At 38.8% G+C, this 20,496-nt stretch overlaps 1 protein-coding gene across 1 annotated transcript in view; it reads left to right on the plus strand.

Annotated features, from left to right (window-relative positions):
• nt5dc1 (5'-nucleotidase domain containing 1) overlaps nucleotides 1-16,537 on the plus strand; it is a 70,755-nt gene extending 54,218 nt beyond the window's left edge. Inside the window, exons 10-12 of the mRNA XM_059356068.1 lie at nucleotides 8,531-8,704; nucleotides 10,819-10,987; nucleotides 14,426-16,537. Coding sequence (XP_059212051.1) covers nucleotides 8,531-8,704; nucleotides 10,819-10,987; nucleotides 14,426-14,538 — 456 coding nt within the window. The 3' untranslated portion in view covers nucleotides 14,539-16,537. The remainder of the gene's footprint in view (nucleotides 1-8,530; nucleotides 8,705-10,818; nucleotides 10,988-14,425) is intronic.
• The last annotated feature ends 3,959 nt before the right edge of the window (nucleotides 16,538-20,496 follow it).

The following is a 20,496-nucleotide window of genomic DNA, read 5'->3' on the forward strand; positions in this document are numbered from 1 at the left end:
CATCGTTTTCTTTAGCCAGTGAGGTTTGGGAAGTTTCCACGCTGCTCAGTCTCTTGTCGAACTCATTCATACCGTCCTCCACATCAGTAATTCGTTGGCCATATACACTCAGAATCGAATGCAGAGAAGCAATAGACGCCTGGTATTCCTCCCGAAATGAGTCGATAGAGGTTTGCACAGCAGTAACTGCATCAGCCAGCGTTTTCATATTGTTAGCATTCGCATCTGTTTCTATGCTAACGCTAACCGGGGAGTCCGGGTTGCCTCTCCCACTCTGTTTGGCCGGTTTGGGAGGCATTTGTCGACTCGTGAGGAAATAAAGTCACTTAATTTAAGTTTCAAGCGAAGTCTGAACGGTTACAAGGTCCAAAATGTAGAAATTTAACAGATTTTTGCGGGAGCTATGGAAGACACGTCTACTCACTACTCATGCTCAAGCGCGCCCCGCCAGCCACCTTTTACTGGATATTACAGGAGCGAGCAGTCAGACCTCTGGCTGAACAACGTCTCTGGCTCGCTTTGAGGTTGACTCCAACTTTGCTCTTTGGCAGAGGCCTAAAGAGATGAAGGCTTCATGATAAATCAGCTCAGGAGGATTCACACTGGTGTGATGGAGAGGAGGAACGTGGCCCTTGGCATGACTGTTGACACGACTGCTGTGTGCCAGCATGCTGGGAGTGCACTGATGAAACAGGACCAACTGTTCTGCCAACTCCTCTCATATTTTTTATACACAATGCAGCCCATTCTACAAAGATCAAAGAGCTCTGTCTTACCTCTCAGGTATGGCAGAGAACTTAGTTTCATAAGAGCTTTTCTAAAAACAGTTCTATCTCACATTTTGAGGCATGCAAAAGCAGGAGATAATAATAAAAATCATTCCAAGTAAGAATTATCTCTCATCACCTTTGTGCCATGATAGCTTCAGTTTGCTTTTTGGTTGGTTTTGTTTTCAGGCACTCACAGATGTGAAAAATTAGGTACTTGTTAGGTACTCATTGCATGCGTCCCAGGTATCCGCATAGAAACACATAAATAAATTTCAGCCCTGCTAAAAGAACCTCTGTCGCTTCAGCAGAATTTGTTTGGTCTTTCTTTCGGCTTCGATGCAAGTAAAAAAAAGATTAGCTTCATTTTGTGCATGTGTGCGCAGCCTAAGAAGTAATTGTAACAATATTTACATTTATTTTCTCAGTGAATTAAAAATGCATAGATATTTACACAAAGAGTTTTTGTTCATGAATGATAAATCCATCCTTTGAAAGATGTGACACATTTGAAAAGAAGATGGCTGTCAGAAAAGGTAAAAATAATGGAATATGTACAGAAGGCAAAGAGTGCCGCTCTGTGCATGGCAGTCAGAAAGAAAGATTTTAAAGATTCAGTGCTGCCACAACAACAGTTCCTTATAGCTTATTTGCTTATAGTCAAATGAAGTAAACTAGTCAGGCAAAGACAGAGCACAACACTGCAGAGTACAAACAGCATGACAAAGGAGGCTGTGACTCAGATGGTAGAACATTCCACTGATCGGATGGTCGATGGTTTGATCCCTGACTATGGCAGTCTACATGTTAAAGTATCCTTGGCCAACCCCAAATTTCTCCCAATGCTGGGTTCATCTGTGTGAATGAATTCCTGATGGTGGCAGGTGGCACCAAGTAGTGTAGCTTAGGCCACCAGTATCAATGTGTGTGTGAATGGGTGAATGAGCGCTGTCTGTAGTGTTAAATCGCTTTGGGTGGCCACTAAGACGAGAAAAGTGAAATACAAATCAAATCAAAATCAAAAGTACTTTATTTATCCAGAGGGTAAATTCAGTTAGTCTGGTAGAATCTCTGTTAGAATGAGACAGCCTGATGGCTGTAGGAGCGAAGCATCTTTTGTATCTCTCCGTCCTGCAACGGAGAGAGAGGAGCCGTCCACTGCTGTTTTTTTGGTCCATAAAGGTTTTGTGTAGCAGATTATTTCAAGATGGCCTCAAACATCTTGACAGGTCATCTCTCCACCACCTCCTCCAGTGTGTCCAACCTGGCTCCAACCACAGAACCAGCTCTTTTGACCAGTCTGTCCAACCGCCTTCATCTCTGTGTCTGATGCTGCCTCCCCAGCAGACAGCGGCATAAAACAACACACTACCACCACAGACTGATAAAACATCTGCAGCATCTTACTACAGATGTCAAAAGATCTGAGCGTCCTTAAGAAAAAGAGTGCCTCTTTTTGTACAGAGTGTCTGTGTTTAGGGACCAGTCCAACTTATTATCCAGGTATACACCTAGATACTTATAACTTGGCACCACCTCGATGTGCAAGTGCAGTCCATTTACCATTTACAAACCATGTCATAGTGAAAAGGCTAGAAAAATTTGCTAAATCATCTGAGCCCTCATCAGTCTGAATTTGAGCCAAACACTCACATTAGACAGTCTAGTGAAACTAGACTCTGCTTCTCGTAGGGAAGGAAAGCTTGCAATCCCACTCTGGAATGCCTTATCTGTAGGGGAAATCTGTCAAAAGCTGCAGTGGTCCAGAGTAAGCTCAAGATGTACTGTACATGAAGTGCTGTCACAGTTTCCCAAAGTTTAGGAACCACTGATCTAAACCACTCAGTTAATATACATTTAAAAATATAACAACCAATTGTGTCTGTCAGATGACACAAATATTAAAATTTCATGTTACAGCTCTAAAAAATAAACCATCAATCAGTGATTAAAACTAAATTAGTTGAGATACAGTGGTTATGTTAGAGGTATGACAGGGAATGAGGGAGGGAGATGGGTGATAAATGGCCAGATTTGAGCCACTTCCATCTTTGTTAAATTCAACATGCAATTTGCACCCTTTTCCACTCCATGCTGTTTACTATTGAGGGAACTTAGAGCAAGCAAGACCATCGTCCACATCCCCAGCTCCTCTCCCCCTCCTCCCAGCTCTCGGCTTAATGCCCCCTCTGTTCCCCAGCCACGTGGAGAAAGCTCTTGTGGAATTCAGTGTCAACCTGCACTTATAGCTGCTTTAAACACTCCTCCGGGCTGACCTGAGGAACTCTGTGTTTTCAGTTCTCTCCACTTTCACCTGACAGGACTTAATGCAGGTGGGCTGAATGGAGTCATTCAGTGGAAATTACAATTCCCTCTCAGCACCGTGCTGAAACTGATGGGCTCATTTTGGCACTGATGGGACACAATCATGGACAGGCAGGCCTGAGTCGGGTTATTATGATCATTCTGTACTGTTTTTATTTGGAACAGAGGACTTTGGGTTCTGGGGTATTGCAGTTGATGACTGTCTTTTCTTTTCTTGTCTTCCTTGATGACACAATTTAAATAACTTTTTGGTCTTTTCTTATAAACTCATAGGTATATGTGCCTTATTCTGCTTGGTCTCAGTGTAGCCGGTCTGGCCTTACACCTCGGTCTGCTACATTCTCTGCGTTGAGTTTGTGTATGATGGGGAATGAGATGCTGACAACTGCTGATCTGCTTGGCTGGAGCTAATTTATTCTGTGTAAAACACATAAAAGTCAGTACAGCAACGTCATGACCAGTCTCCAAATGCACACCTCTCCACTCCAGGGCTAGAAACCATGTGAGTTATAGCATTTACTTAACAACATATTTATTTAACATGACAAAATAACAGAAAGGGGAACTCACATACCGTTTAAAACACATATAAGTCAGTACAGCCACATCTCATGACCAGTCTCCAAATGCACACCTTTAAAAAGAAAGGTACATAACAACAAACTGCATCAGAAAAGCTCTCCACACTCTGGTAGCCTAACTTAAAAACAATGACTTAACCCGCTACTCTGTGCTGTACATGACAAAAATAAAATAGACATACACACTAGAGCAAACATTATGCTAATAAAATACAACATATGTGACCCATACAAAGAACAATTTGCATCTATATTTAGCGTTTTTTTATATTTCAACACACTATTAAGAGCACTTGTACAGTGTTACCTCTCTTCTGCAGGGCTAAAAGCCGAGTAAGGAAAAATACCGCAAAACAACAGAAAGTGACATCGCCCGAAAAGTCACACAATAAAAAAATAAGACCAACAAAATAAAAGCTCCCCTAAAGAAATACACAAACAGGATTTGTACATGAAAACAAACAGTGAAACATGAACAGAAAATTTAAAAAATGGACTTGTGAAACTTGGTGAAATATAAACCATCTCACTTATACATTGGTTACATCAGCTGCATTGACAACATGTAATGATCTTGTTCTGTTAGCATAATCTTTCACAACTTAAGAGGAATATAACATATTCGGATTGAATATGAGACTTTACCCTGCTGTCTTGTGCCCCCCTCATCTCTGTGATCCAGGCCCCACACAGTGTACAGCACAATGGGCTCATTAAGGCCCCTCTGCATGCCTGCAGCTCTGTTTACCTGGGCCTGGCTTTAGCTTTAACTGCTGCTCTGAGTGATGAGCTGATAAGAGATGGGGCCACAGGCGCACACACTACCTGTCATTTTAAAGCTGCAGTAAGTTGTTTCTGATAGCAAAAGAATGAATAGACTCTAAAGTAAGCTCATGGAAATGAGCCTTGTTGAACTTTATCATCAGTGAGACATCCATCAGACACTGACGGCCCTCTGCGGTCCCCGTCTTTTTTTTTTTGTGTATTTATTTTTTATTGTTTTCATAACAGAAAAATGTATACAAATTATATATACAAATTAGAGATAATTGATGGAGCTACACAGAACAAGACATGTTTTGTTTTTTTGACAGAGTTTTTGACATGAGACAAACAAAACAAGGGTATAACATAAATGGCAAAGCAACAGAATAGCACTAATTCAGTTTTTAGACATTAAATCAAGAAAAGGTTGCCATATTTTAAAAAAGATATCCTCTTTAGCAGATATGAGCGGTCCCCGTCTTTTACCTCTTCACTGTATAATAAATCAATAATCCCTCTCTAACTGTTAGACTGTATTCACCAGCAACTGTTTTCATCAGCTTTTCTTCATCGTGATTTCACTGGGGAATCAGTGACATCCATACCAACTAAGGCTGTGTTCAGACCAACATTACACTGTAATAAATTATTCTGTAGTCATTTAATTTTACTTAATATATTTGATAAAATGTATTAAATATAAATGTGTCCTTGATTTTTAGGCAGTTGTTTAAGTAACTTTAATATAAAAATGTTTGAGATGGAATCTACTTATTCTGATCACATTAAATATAATTTTTATGTGTATGTAATTCTAAATCAAGAGAATTTTCGATGAATCCAACACAATAGAATTAGTCCGTTTTTAATTGACAGGCACTTCCTGTTAAGTTGTTATTAACTCAACTTGTAACGTAGTTAGATTTAATTAATAATATTGCGTGCAATATGTTGCCTCAGTTTTATTGAGTAGCTATTGTTTATCTTTTTTTACAGTGTAGTATTATGTAACAAAACGCAATCCCCTCATTTATTCAATGAGACCCCTGCATTGCTACAGCAGGGCAGCTGTTGCACAGGTCGTCCAGCAACTCCACCACAATGTGACGTCATCTGCCAGTGCTTTAGGTTGGCCAAGCAAATATGTAAAGCGCACATTCCTGGTAGATTAGTCTGCAACACTGTAATTCTTCTGTTTACTTGCCGATTGTGATGGGATAGATTTATTTTCTCCTAAGCCCTAAAACTCAAAATGAATTTGACTAGAGCTTATTTGTATGACACATCTCTCTCAGTAAACTGAAACAACACGTTCACAACCAATGTATTTTAATGTAGTGCTGTTTTTGGTTTGAGAATGTGGTCACTAACTAAAACTGAAAAGCTGATAAGATCGACAACGTTGATTGTCGGTGGGATTAGTAGCAGCAGTTTTACATCAGAGACTGTAATGGTTTGATATATTTAATTAAGCATTTAGCAGAGTTGTTTGGGGAACATTTGGGGGAAATCAATTTCAGTTATCAAGTTAATCAGATCAGCTCTCAACTTAATTCAGTTGCAGAAGTTTCAGGTCTCAGAATGCAGACAGTAAAAATGACAGAATGTGAACAAAGCTGTATCAGTTGTCCGTTTTAAACAGTATTATGACCAAGTTTTGTGACTATACAGCCTGACATTTATTACCCTGTTGTTTTCAAATTCAAGAGTTTTTTCATTGGTCAAGTGTCACGTGTAGTAACCACATTTTTGGTCGAAATTGAGTTATAACTAAAAATGAACTCCTTGATGTCTGTTATATCTTGTGACAAAGTTTTAGGTTTCAATTTTGCTTTATTCCAGAGAAATAATGATATAAAAATAGCAGTTACTACAAAATCCAGAAAAGAAGTGAGATACAATTACATTAAGACTAAAATATAACATTACTGTATACTATTAAATCTAAAATACACAAACCTTTGAATAGAGTTGTTAAACACTTTTAAATACACTGATAATTGAAAATATTTATTTACTGAAAACAAAATATAAAAGCTGAAAGACAACAACATTGTAGTTACTGCACTATGTTTGTGCATTACTATTAGAACCTTTTACTGCAATGCAAAACCTGAGTGCGGTAACTACATTTTTGGGGTCAAAGGTCAAATAAATCGTCATGTTTTTTTAGCATAAAAATTACATCATCAATACATGTAGAAATAGGTGTCATATCACTTACCAATAAGCCGTTTGGCCGGCCAAACGTTAAAAAAACTTTAAAGCAGTTTTTCTCAGTTTAACCCTTTGTGTAGTAACTGCAGTTAGGCTTTGTAGGGCAGTACAGCATTGGTATTTGCTTAGAGAAAGCTATTACAATCAGATTTTTTACTTAATTCTAATGTAGTACCTACAATGTAAAACACTTAGGAAGAGGTAGAGTGATAATCCAAGATGTTTTCAAGATATTTCCATAATTACAAGAATTATCTGAAAGCAGGAATTCAGCATTGTGAAGAAGTCTTCACCAACTCCATCATTAGTAATAAAGATTAAGAACTTTATTAGATTGGAGTTGATTGGTATCCATTCAGTAAATAGCAATACATAACACTTTGTGTTAGCCAGTCCTAGCAGGGCACTGCTGGGCTTCTCAGGAAAGTTTTAATGACATAGAACTGCACTGTGGTACACCAAGTCATGTTCAGGGTCAAGGATGACAGACAACAGCTAAAGGCTGCATCTACAACTAATGAATGGTGTCGTATTGTGTGGATGCGTTTGTCAGAGAAGCGTCTGTCCGGCTGATTTCACTGCAGCCTGCAGAGCTCGGTCTGCTTCAGACTAATGTGACTGTATCCATACACAATGAATGTATTCTATGATAAGTTGCCTCTGTGCTGGAATCCTTGGCCTCTGTAAATATTTATCATAGTGATCCCATGACTCTGGCAGCAGCACTGCTGAGCAATGCGAGGAGCTGGGCTTTTTGGGGTACGAAGCCCAGCTGTGGGAAGTTCTGGGAAAGTCTGGTGGAAATGTGACTCCTGCAGCCCCTCCCCACAGGAACGGCCCGCAGCAGCCCCGATTAGCCCGTCTGTTTGTTTACATGTGGAAGAGCCGGCCCTAGACACAGCACAGCTCTGTGAGGGGGAGGGAGGAGACACAGCTACTGGAATGCCTCACATCCTCTTTATGGTCTTTTGACTCCTGGTGAGAGGTTTGATTTAGTTTGATCTCACACGCACATACACACACAGGCATGCGCGACGGCCAGAAAGGGTACATGATGCATCTTATATAAAACATACAATTACATGGGATTTTATTTTTGTTTGGGAAAAAAGTCAGAAATATTAAAATTTTCAGCTCAGCTACAACCTGAACGTGAGACATGAAAACAGTTTCCGATATCTGAAAGTTTGGAACTTAACATTTCTTTTAATTAAAACAGCATTTATCTTTCTTTTTTGTAGTCACCTGTGATGAACCCACAGAAAATGATCACCAACTTTGTAGTTTTCCGTAGCTGTACTGGGCCTCATACATCATTTTGATGACGAAATAAGCAAAAATCCCAAAATGAGTCACAATGCCTACAATGATACATGTCAATAGTCAACCCACTTAATAATTAGATTAAGATTATGATTAATTTCAAAGGCTCCTGTGTGTGTAAAAAAAATCTGAACTGTATATTCATTGTTCAGTACTTATAATAGTACTCCAGGTGTTCCCCACTCCTCACTCCATTTCCTCTCCTTTTTAAAGAAACAGAAATAAATGATTGTTGAAATGGGATTTAAAGCTTTAAGTGATGCGCGCCTGCACTTTAGCTCTCAGTGAAGCTGCCTCAGCTTACTTTTCTTTCCAGACATGAAGGACAAAAGAGATGTGATGGTCAAAGAGGTTGTGATGAGTTTTGCAGACTCATGGTGTCTGGTCTAGTTCACCCTGGGGGGCCATGAGACATATACCAGCTGACTTTCACTGGTGCTTAAAGAAATGTTCAGCTAAAGAGCAACTTTACCACAGTACTTCAACTATTGTCTAACTGTAACTGAAAGTAAACAAGCTGTCCTCTCTGTCACCTTTTTTCTTCCCCTGCAGGTCGTGTATTTCGGAGATAGCATGAGGTCGGACATGTTTCCTGCCAGCAGCTTTGGGAAGTTGGAGACAGTGATGGTTGTGGAGGAAATGGAGGGGGAGGGCGTCCCGAAGAGTGATGCCGCGATGTCCAATGAGGCTCAAGTGGAGCCGTTAGAGAAAAAGGGAAAGTTTGAGGTAAGTTCACTGAAGCAGCTGTTTCTGTTCAGCTGTGAACTCTCCAGACCTCTGGAGCCTGTTCCTCATTTTTGCTGGAGGCTAATACCTCCAGGCTATGTTAGCTGCTAACAAACCCATTCTCAAACCATATTGTCTGTGGAGTTGCATTGTTGGTAATTTAGGTGACTGGTTTTTGACAAGGAAGAGTGTGTGAAATAAAAAACAAGATGGTTCTGTTGCATCTTATTTGAGCCTTTTTAAACTGTCTACAGTTTCATAGGAGTGCAATAGTGAATTGGTGAAGGACTCTTGCTGTGACTGAGAATATAATATCACATAATATCACTGCCTCACAGAGCAGCTGAGAACTTTAACCAGCAGGATTTTTGTTATCCTAACAGTCAAAATGTGAGGGGTCAGCATATCTTCTAGCAAGTGATACCAGCCCCTAGCAGAGCTATTTAAATTAAACAAATCACATCACAGAAGTCTGTGTGTGGTGTTTTTGGTTCACAAAGGAGCATTCTGCACACAGTTATTGGAATTGATTTAGCATTAATGAAGTGATTTACTCTCATATTCTCCCGTTTAAATTACTGTAACTCCCTCCTCTCTGGCATCTCCCAAAAATCCCTTTCTCGCCTCCAACTGGTTCAGAACGCAGCAGTTCGGCTTCTTACCGGTTTTAACAGACTTCACATCACCCTGATTTTAGCTTCTTTGCACTGGCTCCCTGTTCGTTTTAGGATTGATTTTAAGAATTTACTTAATCACTTTTAAGGCTCTTTTAGGTCTGGCTCCTAGCTATTTAACAGGATTACTAACTCCATACGAGCCAACCCTCGTCCTTAGATCCTCGGGTCCTTCTGACCGTTCCAAAGTCAAAACTAAAAACCAAAGGTGACCGGGCTTTCTCCACCAGAGCGCCCCGACTTTGAAACGGGCTGCCAGAGAAGATAAGGCGCGCAGAGTCAGTAACTTCTTTTAAATCACATCTTAAAACCCACGTTTATAGACTTGCTTTTATGTAATGCTGTCTAACTCACCACTCCTTTTTACTTCACTTTTTACTTTTTTACTCCTTTTACCTTTTATTTTCTGTGTATCATTCTTTCTGTGATTAACTGCTCTCTGTGGAAACGCGTCTTTGTAAACTGTTGTTTTTAAAAGGTGCAATGTAAATAAAGTTATTATTATTATTATTTTAAAAAGATGAACAGTAAGAGTTTTGATGAAGCTGAGTATAGCTAAAGAAACAAAAAAATGAATTAATTAAATATGCTTTTATCAACTAGCAATCTTGCAGATCAGTCCCGTGAATATGGATCAACACAAATAGCACAACACACTGAAATCTTAAAAGTGATGAGAAGAGAAAGCGTTTTTAAAGACTTCCTCTTGCAGTTAGAGGAAATGAATTAGCACAAGAAATTAGATTGATCTTAATTACCCAATCTGACTGTGCATGACAACAAGCAGCAACACTGCAGTGCTCTAATACCCGTGCACACACTTAATGTAGAGGGGGCACTGGAGGTAGGTGGGCAGACACATAGGCAGCAGTATATATTGTGATGAATTCAAACTGTGTTGAATAAGTTCAGAGGTTTCTGCTTCAGAATTCCGAAAGAAATCCCCCATCTTCAGAAATACCTCAGGCAAACCTACTTAGTTCTGTTTTTTGGTTCTCAAATATTTTATTTACACAAGCATATCTTTCAGATTTTGTATCTTAGCTGAATATTGTGTAACAGTTCTCAGTGACTGATATTGTGCAAAGCACGGATGTATCATTTTGGTTTGTCAGATTTGTATCTTCATACATCCTTTTCGAAACACCACATCCTGTTGTCACAACCAAAGCTGCCCGTCAGCTCTTTCTGTGTATAAATGTATTGATGTTGTATAAATGGTTATGGGGCACAGAGCAGGGGATTTTTCTTAGAAATAATGATTCATACAATCATCAAAATAACCCTCAAAGCTGCATGGTATAAGCCAGTTTGAAGTCTTCCTGTATTTCTGTGCTGAGGATGGAATTCCCAGCTCCTTTTATCACGTCTGCACATGTCTGAGAATGAGTCTTAACAAACAGTTACATAGTTTGGTTTGTGTGTGGACTGTTTCAACAGGAGCAGGGCATGAAGTCACCCTCTGATGTGTCCAAGCAGTGGGGCTCCTACTTTGTCGACATACATAGAAGCGGAGGTGGGGATGAGGAGAGCCAAAAAGTGACCTGGTGCTGCCACTGCATTCACAAATACAGCGCCATGGCCATCCCAAGTGTTGAGCACATAGCAGGTATGTGGCAGCAGACGAAACTCTGGAGGGTATTAGAGACAGTGTTCCAGATCTGCAGTGGCTTGATGGAGGTAGGAAAGAAAAAAACAAGGTCCAAATCACAATAAGAGTTATCGTTATAATCTTTAAAGAGCACTTTTTTAAACAAATGATCCAAAGTGATTTACAACTTTAACCCATAAGAACCCAGACCCAGTAATCCTTAAAAAGGAAAATTATGGGGGATATACCACAGACCAAGTGGACCTTATGATATTTCTTATTTTTAAATGAATAAACTAGACACCTTTTGTGCTTACAGAAACACAAATTTGCCTTTTTCTTTGCATCTCCACAACATATATCAAAATTGTCACATTAATAGCGCTGTTTAACAACAAATTATTTTTTTAGATTTGTTTTTAATGAACAAAATAATATTAAATCAATAATAAATAAAAACAAATAACCATGAACCATCTGCCTTTTTTGTTTTCATCTCCATAACATATATCAAAATTGTGACATTAATAGTGCTGTTAGACAACAAATTCCATTTCAGATGTTTTTAAGTAACAAAATAATAATAAATCGATAACAAATAAATATAAATAACACTGCCTTATTGGACGTCTTCTCAACAAGCTACTATAGCTGTAGAACACTAAAAAACACACTTATGTACTTGAGAAAACATACATAGCTAAAAACATACATGAACATTACTAGAACATTTAAAATGTTTGTGACACCCGTGTCACCGTGGGTTCTTATGGGTTAAAACAGAAGAGGAGACTACATTAAATATACTATAATACAGTACAGAATAAAAACATCACTGAATAAATGACAAGACAAATGACATGTTAAACAATTATAAAATGAATATAAAAAAGGAAGAAGAATCAAGTAAAATCAGGGTACTATATAATAAAATATATATAATAAAAGTGGACATTGACTTAGATACACATATTTTCTCAGGCAGATTGTTCCTGGGTTTCAGGGCCCTTAGAGAAAAGACTTCCTGTTCTCCTGGTCTTTAGCTTGACTCCTGGGTGGTTGAGAGGCCACCGCTGAAGACCTCACGCTCAGCTCATCACATGCTTCAAAAGACAGCAATAACATTTTTAAATGAAATAGAGGGAGCTACGAGTTCAATGAGGATCAATAGTAGGAATATGTGTCTTGTCTGAGTTAAAAGGAAGAAAACAGTTTGCTCTAGCAAACAGCATCACTAGCAAACAAAAGCAGATCTTAAACATGAAGGCTTCTTACTAAAAATATACACATAAAACAGAAGATTTAACTTTTGCACGAGCCTGTGGTTTCCAGTGCAGTTCAGTAAATGAGAAGTTGCACTACGCAGATGTTCCTCGGCTTATAAACATCATGACAAAACATCATGACAACTGCTTTCTTCGACTTAGAAAAGTGAATATGTTTTCCAGGGTATTCCTGTAAATGCACCCATATGGTGCACAGAACATGTCTGAGGATCAAACTCATTGTGTAAAAACAGGAAAAAAACAATCCACTTAAGAATCTCTAAATCCCACATGAAATGCTGTGCCCATCATTTCAACACAGAAACATTCACAAGAATCAAAAGAGAACTGAACAGATGCAGATGTGGAGCCAAAGTTAGAATTAACTACCTCAGCTGCACAGCACTTTTGGGGGAATAGTACCAGTCCTGTAGAATGATGAGCTCAGGGCTGTTTTCTCACTGACATTATTTGTTTGAATTTGAATCTGGCCATGCAGGTCTGTCCCCCCCAGCATGTTGGTCTGCTTCCCTCACAGTAGTTGAAATCTTTTTGCTTAGTGTTTCCCTCAAAGTGCAGGTGTTTCAACGGTTGCGAGAAAACCTTTTGATGTGTTGAATTTCTTGGTAACAGTTGTCACAACATGTGCATGCTCTTCTTGCAGGGTACAGACTGTATTAACCTCACACAAGCCACAGCGCAGTCTGACTGGAGCTCTTACCAGACAGCTGCAGTTTGCTTCAGACAGACTAAGATAATATCTGTACCTGTGCTGAATAACCACATTCATAATTGGATCAATGCATCCAGAATACTGCACCTTGACAACTGCTTCTGTCTGTACGTCGCGCACAGTGTGTGGTACAGTTGGGCGTGTGTGATGCACCTAACGTATGGTGTTAAGGCCTGTGTGTTCTGGAATTTTAATTTGTGAGTTGGACATGATGTTCACAAGTTTAAAGGCAAAAGTATTGAAAGTTGTTCAAAAGTGCCACAATTGAAGGCAGGTGAACAGCCTGCCATTATACACGTGCATCTCAATAAATTAGAATATCATAGAAAAGCTTATTTATGTCAGTAATTCAATTCAAAAAGTGGAAATAACACATTATATAGATCCATTACACACAGAATGAAACATTCGATGTCTTGATTTATTTAATTTATTTTAATTATAATGACTATGGCTTACATTTAATCCTAAAATTCAGTGTCTCAAAAAAAATTGCAATATTACAAAAGACCAATTTTAAAAAGTATGTTTAATGTGGAAATGTTGGCCTCTGAAAAGTATGTCCGTCCATCAATATGCACTCAACACTTGAACTATTTGACTTGAACTACTGGAATCGACTTTTCCATCGTATTCTAATGTGTTATTTCCACTTTATGAATTGAATTACTGACATAAATAAACTTTTCAATTATATTCTAATTAATTGAGATGCACCTGTACATGTCCTTAAAAAGGCGATTGCTAACAAGTAGCTAAATGAAACTACAGTGGTTGTCAGGGAAATTAAACGTCATTACGCCAGACATGGAAGGGAACTCTGTCACTAGTCCGCCTTACAGCCTCTAGTCGTGTCTTCCAGAGCTCTTGCAAATTTGCTATTTAGTATAATGAAAGTATAAGCATAATAATAAAATTATATAATGTAATAGTATACAAAACATACAGAATAATATAAAGTATATTCTATACTTCCTGTGGTCAGATGTATAAAAAGTGCAAAGACAAACAGTGACGTGACATTATGACACGTAGCCGTAGCGTTCCTCTCTATGGGGATAGCAGCGGTCACTTTCATAAATACCATAACATAACATAAAATAACACAAGTGACACACCCCATGCCCCGACAGTCTGTGACAGACGGTCTGTCACTTTTTCATCCCACTCTAATTTGTAGGTCAGATATTTTTTTATTTCTTTATGCCCAAGTTGTCTCATTTAAGGAAAAAGATCAAACACAAATGAGTCCTACATTCCCTGGCCTGAGTGATTACTACCCACTGTTTAGAACAAAGTGTGCTTTGTTCTAAACAGCAGGTAGTAACAGGAGTCTTTGCTCTTGAACATTTGCTGTTGCTTTTCAGCAGCAGCGGTGCATATGAAACATACAGACGGCCTGCACATGTACCGCATAGCATACAGTTGACTTTCCTGTTTGATTTTGACTCCTTCTAGATCTCCCTCTGGATTACAAGTTCCCCAGGTTTTCTCCCGACAAGCCCTGCACCACCGGCTACTACCCCAGGCCTCCGGATTCTTTGCTGAAGAGGTGCGAGAATCTGGAGTAAAAAAAGAGAGAGAGGGAAAGAGAGAAAAAGTTAAAAAAAAAAAAAAAAAAGAGGAAAAAAAAGAAAAAACAAGAAAAAGTCCTCCCTTATCCGTCTGCCTCAGGAGAGGAATGTGCCTCCATTTTTGCCTGTAGTTTCCCACCTGACCCCGCCACCATCTGTGGAGCACAGGAAGCATACACTCCTCACCCATTCAGAGAAACCATGTGAATGTAAACCACAGTATCTCTCTGTAATAACGCCTACATCTGAACGTTGTTTTGTGGATTAGTGTACCGTACACGTGGAAATAAGACAAAATAAGTGTGTGTGCGTGTATGCGTGTGTGTGCGTGTGTGTGTGTGTGTGTGTGCGCGCGCGTGCGTGTGTGTACGCGTGTCTGCATACAGTAATAATAGGAAATATGAAGTGTTTAAATTGTTTCATGTGTGAGGCCCTTATTATTTTCTATGGTAGATTGTTTCTTTGAAGTTTTCCAAAGTAAAGTGAAAATTTTACTGTCTCCTTATTCCTGAAGTGATTTCTTTAGTGTCATCTACTGTACACAGTGCCCAGGTGGTCACAGAGTGTTTGTCCCTAAAATTCTTTGGAGTCATTGTGCCAGTATTTCTGTAAAACACTGTTATTGTGATATCCTCTGTTTTTTTAAATATAGTTTTAATGTATGCATTTTAGTAGCCTTAACATTAGGTTCAAGGTCTACTGTTTCCCCTGTGTCAGTTTGGAGAAGGTGTTTATCTCCAGGTCATTGTTGCTAAATAACTGGCACAATGCTGTCCTCTGTGTTGGCTGTCTCAAAAAACACAACTTTGGGAAACACCTAATGATAATAACAGATAATGAAAACTATGCTAGATGTTTTTTGTATTATTTTTGGTGCAACAGTGACATGTGCTATTTGAGTGATTGTGTAAAAACGTGGACTACTTGTGCTTCATTCATATGCAGTACCAGACTGAGAGATGCTTTACCGACTTCTGAATGGTTATTTTGTCGGTTTGAATAGACAAGTTGTGCCATAAAATTTTCAGTTTGGGAAAAGTTTGCTTGTTCCTCTCAGATTACCAAAGATTGATTTCAGATTTATCTCTGTGCATCCGGGAAGTGGTTAGCTTAGCTTAGCACAAAGACAGGACCAACAAGTCCAAATTATATTTGGTCTGACACAATCCTTGGGTCTATTCTGATCAAGTCTGAATATACCCAAGACACACTTGGTCTCTTATTGTGAACATGAATTCATACAAGCCATGTTTGGATAAGTTTTCTATGGCAACAGGGCAGGGAGAGATCATTTAAGATCATGCTAAGAGTCAAGTTTGAATAAATTATGACTAATAGGTTATCATTTTGAATTAATAATATAATGAATAAGAGCAGCTTTAACTTGGTCAGTGAATTCTTCCATGTTACTTCTCTGATGGCTTTGTGTCACATGTTCAGGACAAAACTAGTTTACTCACTTTTGCATTAGAAGAAGTAGAATTGGCATACTTTGCTAATTGGCCATAAAACAGTGAACATGCATTTTACAAACGCTGTCCACAAAGTCCCAAAGTAGGCCTGTTGTGCATATTCACTGTGAATTTCAGTTTCAGAGAGATCATAACAAATACATACATTTGTTCCATGACTGAATTTTGAATCAAAGGTGTCAGCCCTACAGTGTACGGTTACTACAGCCATCTGTTGTTGATCACACGTTAAAAAATCCTAAATGAACAAACACACAATGGATAATTTGTTGTTCTACATACACAACATACAAAATGTGAATAAAACTCTTTTTATATGTGTGCTAAACTTGGCTAAACCACCAGACAAATCTCTGTTAAATGCATAAAGATGATACTGGTTTCAATCTTCCCATCAGGCTCTGAGTAAGTAATCAAACAAGAGGATTTCCAAAATATCCTTTTACATGACCATCATCTCACAAAGGAAGAGAAAATATTTTGACAAATAGCAGCAAATAGCTGTCAGCATGTGAGATTGGTCATCCACAGTGAGTAATTACTTTTGCTGTGTGCACAAATGTTTAATGCATACAGCTGTGGTGATTGTACATTTCTTTTTCATCTGACCTGGAAAATGTGACGTGCACATTTGCCTTATGTTGGATTCATTTGTGGTCTTAAGTTCTTGAAAACACAGGGAAAGTTAAATTCTGTGTTCAATGTTGAAGTACTGTCAATGAAATAAAATGTTTCACAATTTTCTTAAATAAGTTTTTTTCTCTTTTTTGAGCTTAGCAAACCTTGTTCTGTACACACAGAGTATAGCTGTGTTTCCTTTAAGGTCCCCACAAACCGCCCCGACAGGACCCGACGCTGACGACCTCTTGTCCGACGATTCTGTCGCCTCTCGTCGGACACAGTCAGGTGAAAAAAAGCAGTGAAACACACCGCTAAGATGACTGCGAACTACACAGCAGCCTGTAAGTTCTGCGATTGCGCGAGATGCAATAAGTCCCCTAACAACGGGTGGCGCTAGTCTCGTGACTGTAATCCAAAACATGAAAACAGGAAGGAAGGAAGGAAGGAAGAAAGGCCAGAGTGTGTCCTTTCTATTCCAGTTGGAATAACAGTGTAGCGCTATGTCATATAACGGTGGTCTCTCCTCCACCAGCTGCTCCTCCAGTGCTTCAGTCCACGTAGCCATGGCTTCCAGTGTATTTTTTATGCAAAAAACGAAGCAAAATGTAGTTGTCTCTCCCGTGCCATGTGTTTACTCTCGTCACTTCCACCCCTCCCACACACCGCGCTGATTCACTAGAGCACCGCAGGACTACAGGAGGGTTAAAAAAAAAAAAAACACATTTGAAAAATTCAACAGAAATCTCTCTTTCCAGTAATCTTGGCTTGGTTACTGAAGAAAATTCAGCGACATTGTACTGAAAAGTAAGATGTAGACCTTTTTTGTTTCCCTATATTCGACATGTAACAACAGAATTTCTTGGAAAAAGCCACCGTTCAGTTCGAAGTGCCATATAGTTCCATTATATCCACAGGTGATATCTCATTATTATTTATTTTAGTTATTATATCTTTATTATCTTTAGGGGCAACTATTCAGAATGATAAATGCATTTGTTTTATTTTGGGATGAAGTGCCCCTTTAAACTGCACAACTCAACAACATGGCTACATATATTGAGCATTAACTTACTGAGGTGTAAAAATGTAACAAAAGATTGACAACTCATTTAAATTCTAACACACCTATAGGCCCACTTAGTATTCCAGACTGAAATGTTCCATTCATGATGTTTATTTGCTGGTTTTAGGGGTGCACCGATCGATCGGCGCCGATTTCCTTAATTTTGCGGGATCGGCGATCGGCCGATTCTTTTACGTCAAACCGATCTTATCTAGCATCTGATCTACCTCGATAATAACCCCCCACAGGCGAAGCAGTGCTCCCAACTTTGTAGCTAAATTTAGCAACTTTTCAGACCCCCTTAGCGACTATTTTTCAAGAAAGCGACTGGAGACAAATCCAGCAACTCCTTCTTACTCTTCTTAACAAGCCGCTAACGAGCCGGAGGCCGACTCCTTAAGAAGAGCCGCCGTAAGCGTCAGTTAGCTACAGTTAGCTCTGTAGCAGTACAGTGTGTATGTGCTGCTGCTGCAGGAGGTGTTCACTAAGCCATCTCTGTTTGTTTACAACAAGCACCAGACACTCTGTGCACAGTTAGAGAAGCTGGTTAATTCACAATCACTATGTTTATGATCAGCGGAGACTCTGTGCTTAATTAGCCATGCTGCTTTCAGCTGCTGACGTTGTGCACAGTTAACGTCGGTGAAAACCACACGTCGCCTCCAGAGTCTCTAAATCCCTCTGGGGGCTAACTTGTCCCGCCGTGGAAAACCCTCTCCTCTGTTTGTTTCTTCTTCTACAGCTTGACATCTAGCCCGCCACACTGTATCATTCATCAGAGTGCATTCAAATTTCTTATTTGACATCAACTCTAAAGTCTCTACATAAAATGTCAATTCTATTGTAAAAACATTAAAGTTAGGTAGGGATTTGAAAACTTCATCTTGTGGATGTGAAACTTACCCATCAAAAGCATAAGATTTGTTTTAAAGCATATTGTTTTTAGATTGTAATTTTGAGATTATATCTTTAGCTTAAAAAATGATGGGCTATCCAGTCTTATCAAGTATGAACTTTTCCACATCCCTCCTAAATATAGATGACAATGGGCAAACATAGTTTAAGGCAATTTTCTTCAAAACAGAAGGAGCTGAACTTACGTTTTGTCAAGTGACCTGCTTGTCAAGTGTCATTTTCATTTTATTTTTTTATATTGTTTATGCCAATCACAAAGTATTTCAAATGTGAGAAATAATGAGCTAACCTAATAAAAACTAGAGCCAGAAAAGAGCACTTACAGGTACATCTCAAAGAATTAGAATATAATGAAAAAGTTCAATATTTTTTGTCAATCATTTCAGAAAGTGAAACTCATAAATTATATAGATTTATTACACGTAGAGTGAAATATTTCAAGCCTGTCTTTCTTGTAATTTTGATAATTCTGGCTTAGAGATAATGAAAACCCAAAACTTAGTGTCCCAGAAAACTAGAATATTGTGAAAGAGTTCAATATGTGAGTCCACACTCAGTGGTGATTTGGGGCCATGTCCTCTGCTGGTGTTGGTCCACTGTGTTTTCAGAAGTCCACAGTCAACATAGCAGCCATCTAGCAGGACATTTTAGAGCTCTTCATGCTTCCACAAGCTCTTTGGAGACACTGATTTCATTTTCCAGCAGGACTTGGCACCTGCCCACACTGGCAAAGGTACCAAAAGCTGCTTCAATGACCATGGTGTTACTGGGCTGGACTGACCAGCAAACTTGGCTGACCTGCCCATAGATCTCTATGGGGTCATAGAGATCTATGGGATGTTGTCAAAAGGGAGGTGAGAGACACAGATGACCTGAAGGCTGCTATAAAAGCAACATGGTGCCGTAGGCTGATCACCTCCATGCCACGCCGTGTTAATGCAGTAATTCATGCAAAAGGAGCCCAACCAAGTATTGAGTGTATAGAAATGAACATACTTTTCAGAAGCCTGACATTTGTGTTAGAAATGTCCTTTTTTAATTGATCTTATGTAATCTTCTAGTTTTCTGTGACACTGAGTTTTGTGTTTTCATGATCTATAAGCAATAATCATCAAAATTACAAGAAATACAGGCTTGAAATGTTTAACTCTATGTGTAATAAATATATAATATCGTCTCACTGCTAAAATAATCGCCTAAGACATTTTTTGTCAAAATAGTTTTTTTGCCTAAATCATCTCCTCATGACGCCGGACACCTATGGTTAAATCGCCTACATCTTCAGTTGATCAGATCATGTGATTTTACCCCTTTAAGATCATCACTTCTTTGACAATTTGCCACATTCATAGGCATCAGATAAGAACCCAGCAAAGAAGAGCTAGAAGGATTAGTTGTTTAGTTCTCAGTTTAGTTTATCAGTGTTTTATTGTTGACACTAATATTGGTAACACTTTACTCTAAGGTGTCTACATAAGAGTGACATGAGCGTGGCATAAACATGACATGGCATGTGTCATGAATATTAATGCTCATGATACTTGTCATGTCATGTTTCTGACAGGCTTGTGTGACTCTTATGTAGACACCTTCAAAATAAAGTGTTACCATATGTTGCTTAAGTCACAAAGGCATGTTCAAAAAATTCCCTAAGTCATTTATTTCTCTTAAGTTACATACTTTACACACAGTGTTATTATTATGCCAATAGTCATCCTTTGTTACATCCTTTTTGAGTGAAATGATCAATAAATGTCATATGTCACACTTTTTTTGATTTTTTGAAATAATTGACAAAAAATATTGAACTCTTTCCAGGGTTCGTACACTTTAGCAGTGGTCAAATTCAAGCATTTTTCAAGGACTTTCAAGGTAAATTTTCAA

Source organism: Centropristis striata, chromosome 18, assembly GCF_030273125.1.
Source record: "Centropristis striata isolate RG_2023a ecotype Rhode Island chromosome 18, C.striata_1.0, whole genome shotgun sequence".
NCBI lineage: Eukaryota > Metazoa > Chordata > Actinopteri > Perciformes > Serranidae > Centropristis > Centropristis striata.